This window comes from Alligator sinensis, unplaced genomic scaffold (assembly GCF_000455745.1).
Source record: "Alligator sinensis unplaced genomic scaffold, ASM45574v1 scaffold738_2, whole genome shotgun sequence".
Lineage (NCBI taxonomy): Eukaryota > Metazoa > Chordata > Crocodylia > Alligatoridae > Alligator > Alligator sinensis.
In genome coordinates, this window is record NW_005842442.1 from 1,279,621 (window position 1) to 1,289,592 (window position 9,972).

Below are 9,972 nucleotides of genomic sequence, written 5' to 3' on the forward strand. Positions count from 1 at the left end.
CGGGGGACGGTAAAGGTCTTAAAGCTACAAATTGTGTCATAGTGGGCATGTCTACACATTCATTAATGTGCTTTTGCTAATGCATATTAAATTTATTACCTCCATTGTCAGGTACTAGAAAAAGGTGCATTAGCCTATTTTAATATACATTAGCAAAAGTGCACATTTTGTGACTCTTTAATGTGCATTACAATAGGCTAATGTGCATTAAAGTGTAGCACACGCCCAGTAACACATTTAGCAAATGATCACAAACTGTATAAAATGAGATAGCAAAAAGGGACATTACTAGGGGTGGGTTGAAGTCAAAAGAATTGCTCTTAGCTTAGCACAAAGGAGGCACAAAAAAAGTGCAGTCTTTCGCCAACATCTGCTGCTGTCCAATTCTTTGAAGCCCTGAGCCATTTCTCATTTCTACTAGCTGTACAGGTGAGAGGAGCTCAGGTGATGCCATAGGCCATGGAATGGGGTGGGCCACCTGGGCCATGGCCCAACCAGCTTTTAGCAAGTTAATTTAGCTAGCTATGCAATTTAAAAAATAGCTATATAGTTTTAACCAGAATGACAATTGCGTGTTTGTGGGTTATATAAATTAACATGCTAAAAGTTGATCAGGCCATGGCCCGGGTGGCCCACCCCATTCTGCAGCCTATGGGTGATACAGCAGGGAGTTCATGATGTACGTGCAAACACATGTATTAGAAAGAGAAGTGGGGGTGGAGGTAAAAACCATTGCTGTGTCCACTCTTTTCATTGCAAGTGACTTAATTATATTAGGACCTCTCTTCCCACAAGCTCTGACTTAAAAGGTAAAGTAGAGCCTAGTGCATGGATCTAAATCCAAATCCAAACTCCCCCAAAGTTAGGGATCTGCTTTATTTACAGGGTTCAGTTCTTGACATCTCTCAAGTTTCAGAGGTGTTCAAATCCACACTCTCAGGGTGGGGCCATCCCTAGAAAATTCATCTCTTAATTAAGACTTTCTTTAAAACATAAAGCCAAAAACATAGGGTCTGAGGCAGGATAGTGGAGATCAGAAGCTGAATCATATTCAAGTACTTCAAATAAAACATTGTGTTTTCCACAAATGTTTCTATGTTTTACGCTTGATTTTTCAAAGATTTTGATTTTGCTCAGTTTTAATACAAACAGGAGAAACAGGAAAACTATTGCCACCTTGTTTCTTTTCTTTCCTTTCAGTGTTCTGAATTTTTAGACCTTGAAAAATCAAAACTTAAACCCAAAGAATCCCTCTCCAGTGGGGTGCATCTTAATACAGCCTCAGAAGACAACTTGGCTTCTTTTTTAGAACAAGAACATGAGAAGTCTTCAGAGTGTCATCCACACCATTGTAAAACTTGTCTCCATCCAGTTAGACACCCTTCCTTGCCAGATTCTTCCCTAAACACTATAGGAATCTTGGGTCTTCATAGGCATGTTTCTGATCCTGGTCTTCCTGGGAAATAATACTTTTGTACTATTACTTCACATAAAATGTAAGTGCTTTTAATGGTTGTTTTTCCTTTTTGTATTTAAATCCTCTATACTTGACTCAGGGGCTACAAGGAATATAACATTATATGCAAAAGTACTGTATATTTTCCTAAATTTGAAGCTTGTAAGGTAAAGTTGAGCAGTTATGATGTAAATATATATATATCTATATAGATATATATAGATATACATAGAAACTATATGTTCCAAATGTAAAACTGCCAGCATTCTCAAGGCACCTTATATTTTTTAATTTTTTAAAAAATACATGCATGTCCCAAAATTAGACTTTATGTTGCATGGAGATTACCATTGACCACTTTCACTGAGGTGGTACATTATTGGGGATTTGCCTTCAAAGCAAAGAGGGCAGGTGTTGATGATAACCCACATAGGCATGATCCCTACTTGCTATTCTGAATTGCAAGTGAAAACCTTCCAATCCTATTTTGAAAATTTAGGTAAGCTTCTTGTGGTAAGTTTTTGGCAGTCAAGGGCAATGATTCCACTGCTCAGAGGAAGAATAAACTAAGACTTCTGGATTCTAAATGATTAAGAAACAGAACAGAGAGCAGTCTCTTCAAAACAAACTGGAGTTGGTCACTATTTAACTAGAAGAACATCTGTGCTACACAATAGAAAGTATCATCACTGACTGCATCCATAAGGCAACATTACCTGAATAGATTGTTTCTTGTATTTTTGCACTTTTTTTTTCTTTTTCTTTTTCTTTTTAAATCTTCTTCATACCGAAAAAGTTAGCTGTCAGAAGCAGGCAGGTAGTTCTCATCTGTCACCCAAACATAATCAAATGCAATAAATATAATTTCTATGTAATACAGAAGACTGTGTTCCTTTTGTTCAATGCAAAATACTAACAAGCTGTATAAATTACAATATTTTACAGGTTTTCTTTTTATAAGTATCACTGTTGTCATTTGCAATATCTCTTTTTACTTACTGGCCCCTCCACAGAGAGCTAGAAAATATATTAAATATATATATATACATACGCATATCTATCTGCATATATATGTGTGTATGTATGTGTATATATTTTCATACAAATATATGTATGTGAATATTTAAATGTGTATGTGGGTATAGGTACAGATATATGTACATATGTAAAATCACTTCCAAGTACAGTGGTAAACTTTCTTATTACAAAACAGGTAAGCTTAGCTTGTGTCCAAAGCTGATTACACTAAAATAAATTGAGTTTAAGGTCCATAGGCTTTAAATACAGTATGTACTGTATATGCATAATGCTTTGTTAATACTTAGATTTAATTTTATTAAAATATTATACTGCTTCAAATGGTGTGTTTGTTTTAAAAAGACCTGACCTTTTTATTATTGTTTTTAAATATTTAAAGATGATCACATGATTTTCTAATCTTAAACAAAGCTTTAATGTAGAAGTCCTCTCAGAGGGGAACTCTGCTGATTTCTGAAAAGCAGAGATGCAAGCAAGTTACTGGGTGGGGATTTATAATTAAAAAAAACAAAACAACCCAACCTAAACCTATGCTTCAGAAAGTGGCAAGGACTGATGCAGCAGTGATTGTCCTTCACATGTGCAGACACTGGTTCTGGCAGGTTAGGATATACATGAATGCCAGCCCAGATTTGATGCCTGATTCATAATAGTTCCAGTCAAACTGAGCTAGTAAATAAATACAAGAGGCCTGAAGAGAATTAGGCCTCTTGCATATGAGATCCCCTTTTCCTCTCCTTTATATTAGGTTTACATAACCAGTGAAAAGACTCTATCCTGAAAAAAGCTAAATGCCCTCAAGCTCCACTGAGCTCATGGGCTGTTGTGGTATTTAGCACCTCTCAGGATTGGACTGTAGGTGAAAGTGTGATCAGGCTCACTAGAATCCCTTGCTCACATGCACTGAAATATAACAGAGGTGCTGAATAATAAATTAATAGTGTCTACTTTTACTTTTATAATTGTGAGTTAACTGCTCCTGCTTTATCTTAATGTAGCAGCCATCTGCTAAACCCTAACATCTGGTACAAAGGCTGAATTAGCACATTTTCTAGCAAAACTGCAAACGCTTCTTTAGATTAAAAATAGTCTGATAAACTAAGAATAAAATTACAACAGAATAAGTAAAGAGACAGAGTTAGCAAATATATTTCATCCTATAATTTTCTACAGCCCTGAAATAGAATTAAATAAAACGCATGGAGTGGGGGAAGCTCAGATATATGCAAGTCCCTCTATAAGGAGAGGGAGAGACTCCCTGCTTTATCTATCTCCCTCTCTTTTGAAAGCCTGTTCTCCTACTTGATTATACTCACCAGGCAGAGGTCTCTGAAATAGTAGCCATTTTAGGAGGTTTTGCACGTGGCTGTATAGATAGAGCAGCAAAGCATGAAGAAAGTGGTAGTACCCCAGTTAGCAGGAGTTTATCCATCCTTTCTCCATTGAAGGAGGAAGGTCTGTCCCCTTTCGTGGTTCTATAAGGTACAAATCTACTCTGCCTTGGCTCTCCCCCTTCCAATGGAGAAAGAAAAAAGAAGAGGAAGGCTGACTGCCTCCAGAGACTTTTTTTCCTGTGGGGACCAGTTGGATTCTGTACAAACTTCTTGCTTGGAAACTATTTAACCTTCTGAATGGCATGAAATTGTATCAGATACAGGCAGTCCTCGGACTTATAACACAATTGGTTCCTGAAAGCCGCGTCTTAAGTCGAAACGTTGTAACTCGGAACCGATTTTCCCATAGGAAACAATGTTATAAATGGGGGATTGGTTCCTGAACCAAGGCCTGATACCCTATTTTCACCAAAAATAACCCAGAATTTTGTACTCAATCAATTATAGATGAGTAATATAGCTACATTAATGTAATTATATTGTAAACAGCAACAATATTGATTTGGAAGGACTTCTTTGAGGTGACTTTGCTGGACTTTTTGAAGGGCTCTTGGCTGGAGTCTTCTCAGGAGTCTTAGCTGCAGGTTTTTCTGGAGTCATGTCTACTTTCTTAAAGAAAGTGTCCAAGGAAGTTTGGACAGATGTTCTCCAGGGAGATGGGTGACGCAGCAGACTTGTTCGCTGGCATGGCGTCAGGTCAGATCAAGCGTTGTAAAGTCAAAACTGATGTCAGAAAGTTGAAACAGGGTGTCAATTTATAAATGCTGTACATGCAAAACATTGTACCTCAAAATGTTGTAAGTCAAGGACTGCCTGTATTTCAAAACCTTCTGGGCAAGGACCGCCTATGCTCCCCTCATCTTTGTTTCTGAATCAGTAGAATGTGTCTAATTTAGTCAGGTTTATAGAAAGAAGGTTGGTAACATCCAGGGTGTGTCCCTACCTGCTGAAAGACACCTGCTCCACAGACCCCTTTATGTGTCTTACTATAGGCCTGCTTGAGTCTATGAACTTTTGTTCAAATACACATCTTGTCTTCCCCATTTTCTTTCCTTCTTCTTCTCAACATCATCTAAAGTAATGATACATCAGGATTTGTGACCAGAATTGGTGAGCTCTCCATTCTATTTTGAACAACTTTGAGCTACTAAACTAACAAAGGAGACTAGTAGATATTTGCATTAAGAGTGCAATCTGTTACAAACGTTCTTTCAAATCTCTCAGGTGTTGTCAGAGATTAATCATATCTCTCAGAAAACCCCTGATAGAAACTAGGGGAAAAAATCCCATGAAGTTAAGAATTAATTACAAACTGGGACATCCATAGCATTATTTTTGCCACATATACCGTTATCAAATGTGGGAGTGTGGGAGCCAGTTCATAACAGTAAAATGTGAATTTCTAAATTATAATTTAACATCTGCTCATGTCCTGCAAAACAAAATTATTCCAACCTTCACCTTTCATTCATATTTTCATGCTTTGAAGCAATTATTTGTGCTGTGTGATTGTACATAGTGAATGTATTGCTGTTCTTAACAATTTGGGCTCCTGAGTCTAATCCTGTACATATACACAAGCAAAAATAGGCAGTGCAGAAAGCTTTTCTTGTTTGCAGCCCTGCACAGGGCTTAAATATAGCCTTAGTCCACAACATCCCGAATTCCTAAATTAGGGATTCTAGGACTGATAAACTAAAAACAGACAACTAGTTTAAATGCACCAGAATGTTTTATGCCACATCAAATCCAGACCTTACAGACAACCAGGCTCAATATCCCACATTAAGTACATGGAATTATCTGAATTAACACTTTGCCTTAGAATAATTGCAGCTAATTCAATTTAATTGCCATTTAAGCCTAGTTTGCAAACAGCTGGGCCATGCCTATTTTGATGCAAGTCATATCCTGGCCTAATAAGGGCCACATCAAACCTGTTCTCTGTTGTTAGCCTGAGTGGCAAAGACAGAAAGATGCAGACAAGTCAGTGTCTCTACAGCAGTCAGTAAAGCTGATGGCATCGAGGCAGCTGACAGGTTATATTGCTTCTTCATGTTCCTGGAGGCAGTATGCCTCTGAAATGTAACAGGAATTATTGGTCTGAAGGGTGGACATGAACCTATGCAAATTTTCAGGATTCAATGAATCATGACTGTTACTTTCTCTCCTTTCCCAACCACGTTCCTGTGGGCCATTGTACTTAAAATCCTTCAGGGTTCTAATCCATAAATACTTTCTTAATTTACTGGCCAAAAAAAAAAAAAAGATAAAAGAACAGAAAAGAAAGGAAAAAACAACAAAAAATTCCCCGCCCCCCTGTTGTACAAAATATAGCAACATTTTGAAATGAGAAATGCAAATACACCATTTAAAGAATGTTAGAATGACGCATTTAAACTGTTTTATCTGCTGCTTTTGTGCTGTGTTGTGTTTTTTCACCGAGCCAAAGCAGTTGACTGAATCCCCCACAAATTCACAGATCAGTTCCATTTGCTCAAATCTGCATTTTTGGCAAATGAAGTCCAGCTGAAAAAAATCCACCCAGGTCTACTTAGCATCATTGCATAACTGTGATAAGGGCATCAGTCATCTCACCAGTGTGAAGGAAAAATAGTCAGTTGCAAAAAAACCCCAACCCAACAAAAACCAAAACAGAGCAAATGACTTCAAGCACTCCCAGAAAGAGCTTGACCCATCCAAACTCCATCCTTTGATAGGATGATTCTGATTCCTAGAAACTCTTGTTTGTGTTTTTCTTATCTGTTTCTCCCACTGGTTTCTTCATTGGAGGAATTGATCTGGCACAGTTCTCATCTTTTGATAACTTTTCTTAATTTTAATTTTATCTAATATATTAATTCCCCATCTTCACCCCTACATTGAAGCTCCTCTACTGCCACTGTTGCCTTTCATTTTACTTTAAATTAAAATGTTTGTTTAACTTCACTTTATTCAATTTGACTCTAACTTCTCGTGTTGGGATTGTGAAATACTTATGAAAATACTTTTTTATATACAAATGTCAATTGAACCTTTTAAAAAATGTGTAAAATATAATCTGCCCATTACAAGGAAGTATACAAGAAATTCATAAGTTGCTAACACAAGGGAAGTGCTAAAGCAAGGGTTCTAGGCACAAGAAGCCAGATTATATAAATCAGCATTCCTATTCAGGAAACTACTGATTTATATGAGCTGTGTATCTGGTCCAGTAATTAAAGCTACAATTCACAACTAAGACATATATGCGCTGCATGGACAAAACAAAAGGAGCTGTGTTTTAAGCTTCAGCTAAGCAACTTTCTTTCCCGGAAGTTTCATTGTTTATTTTAACACATTTGGGTCCTCTTTGGTAACTGTGGGAGGACAAGGAAATCTATAATTACTCTATACCATGCAAGAACAAAAAAACTGTACATAAAAACCTACATTAAACAACCATTACAGTTGCAAGTTTGCACACACAAAGTTAGGAAAAGCCAGAAATAAGGTTCACATGACCTTAATTTGACCTATTTTTTTTGTATATTATGACATAGTTTTTTGGGTGTGGATAACTAGGTTAAGAGAAGGCAGGGACTTACCATAAAGCAGGTGATCACTCAGTAGTAACTGTCTATGTGCCTGCTCTTACCCTGCAGTAAATGAAAGCCCTTTTTCATTGCACGGTAAACTGACCCAAACCATTCAGCAATTGATATGCAATACATCCCTCCTCCTTTTAACTTGCTGTAATTTGCTAGTTTGTCTATACCTTTCAATTATTCAATGCACACTATTTTTTCCACAGCAGCCCTACCTTATTCAATGCATTTATTTTCTGTGTACTAAATCCAAACATCAAAGTACTGTTCAGATATTTGGGAAGGAAAAAAATCCCACAATTATCCATGTAATAGGTTCTAAAAATAAAGGGATTTTAATAACCTTATTAGAAAGGACAAGAACTAGAAGCAAAATTTCCTGATGTATAAAACCCCTGGCTCACTTCAGATAAACCATAATTTTGCAGGCATACAGTGTATCTTGCAAAAATAACAAGACATGGATGCTCGATTTTATTCTTTCTACCTTCAGGCCCATCTCTTTTCATGCCATCTTTTCTATTCTCCTCCTCCTCCACTCTACCTTTGAAACCAAGATAGAAAAAAATGTCTCTCTTGTAGAAGAGGGACAGAATAAAGAATTTCACTCGTTTTAAATTATAGCATTTTACCAAGAATCATACTGAATCACTGTAACTTTTATTTGTCCACACTTTACAGCAGGATAAGTGAAACTAAACTGAGGTAACTTTAAACTGGTTTCATTCCATTTTAAAATTACAGCAAGTTATAGCACCACTACATCCATATAAGACCAGACAGTCAATACAGTTACATCTATTTAGCTGTTGTGTGTGCTGCCAACCTTTTAAAACAATACATTGTTGTGTCTGTCTATAATCGCTTTGTTTGAAAAACAAAACTGTCGATATGGCTTGTGCTTTTAGTGTTAATATTAGGTTTGTTAGCCAATACCTATGAATACCTTTTATTGCTAGAAATGAGCCAGAGCTGTAAAGTTCTGACCTATAATTAGATTCAAGGTCACAGATTTCTGTTCCAGGCCTTTATCTATTTAACTAGCATTGCCCTGGATGGAAGAGTAATGAGAATGAGAATGGGGCATCTTCTCTAGTGAACATTCTACCTGCAAATGCTAAGCATTCTATTTTGATGTTATTTTATATTATCACTGATTTTAAATATTTCTTCACTTGCAACTTATGTCTAGGGGTGCACCAATAGAGATTTTGGGGGCCAATAGCTAAAATTTAAGGAGGCATATCTGCCAATACCAATCTGATATCCAATACATCTACATCCAGCTGGTAAGTCCGGTGTGGTGGAAGGGGAGTGGGGAAGGAAGGGGCAAAGCCACCCCAAATTTTGCTGCAGGTCCGTTCCCATCCCTGTGTCTCTGCCTACCACAGCCCCAGCCTTTCCTGGTGCTTGGGTGGAGGCAGGATGTTCAGCTGGGGCTGCGCTGGGTGGCGGGCAGTGGCACGAGGCTGGGAGCAGAGCTGTGTCAAAATTTGGGGTAGCTGCAGCCTCTTTCCAGCACCACCGGAGTCCACTCCAAGCTCAGCCCCCTGCAAGAAAAACCCCGCGTGGCTCCAGCTCCGGCTCCACCCCACAGCTGCAGCCCACCCCACACCACACAGATCCTGGGGCACACGCCTCTGGGGTACAAGCAGCAGCAGGACCTGTCCCCACCCCACAAGCTGTCCTGCCATCCCGACCTGCCCACTCCCTCACCACAAAGGGGCATTGATCTGCCCCACCAAGCCCCTTCCCTCCCCCCTCCCCTTCCGATTTACCAGCTAGAGACAGCTATCTACGCTGCCAGCTCTGCTCCGTGCTGCGCTGCGGCTGCACACAGCACGGGCATTTATCGGCCAAATTATTGGCCTTATCAGGCTGATATAAAATATAGACATTTTCTTTATATCGGTAGTGATCTGTTATTGAACCGATGTATCGGTGCACCTCTACTTATATCTGTGTTACTATTAGGTCCTAATTGTCCTCTTCTATTGATGTAAATCCGAAATAAGTAATATCAGTAAAGCACCATATTTTACACAAGTTTGAGAACCAGATCCACAATGCATGTAGTGTACTTTTGCACCCATGGTATTCATTTCCATTTGATATGGTTGCTTATGTAGTATATAATATTTATTCAACCTGACTAAATGCATAAAATGCATTAGCAATGTTTTCACTTTCAGAAGTATTCACTGATCCATTGATTATTTTTGGAGGCCTTTTACTACTTTATTGGCATTTCCAATATTCCTATATTCTTTCATCATGAAGCCAAATGGCTTTTACCATAAAAATTCTTCCCCAGTGAAACATATATTCTCAGATTGACTACATTATAAAAATAAATTCAAAATTAGTTAAATGTGGAAAATAATACTTGCTTTCAGTTACTATACAGTAGTTCAGAACTTAAGCAGGCATTGTCAACTTAAAGTACTCCCATCTAAACATTTTGTGTGTAGTATTGTTTAGATTCTTTTTCCTTTTA

General features: G+C 37.9%; 1 protein-coding gene across 1 annotated transcript in view; it reads left to right on the forward strand.

Moving 5' to 3' along the window:
* Window positions 1-2,531, forward strand: part of KCNH7 (potassium voltage-gated channel subfamily H member 7) — a 390,758-nt gene extending 388,227 nt beyond the window's left edge. The window contains exon 15 of the mRNA XM_025212042.1: window positions 1,201-2,531. Coding sequence (XP_025067827.1) covers window positions 1,201-1,467 — 267 coding nt within the window. The 3' untranslated portion in view covers window positions 1,468-2,531. The remainder of the gene's footprint in view (window positions 1-1,200) is intronic.
* The last annotated feature ends 7,441 nt before the right edge of the window (window positions 2,532-9,972 follow it).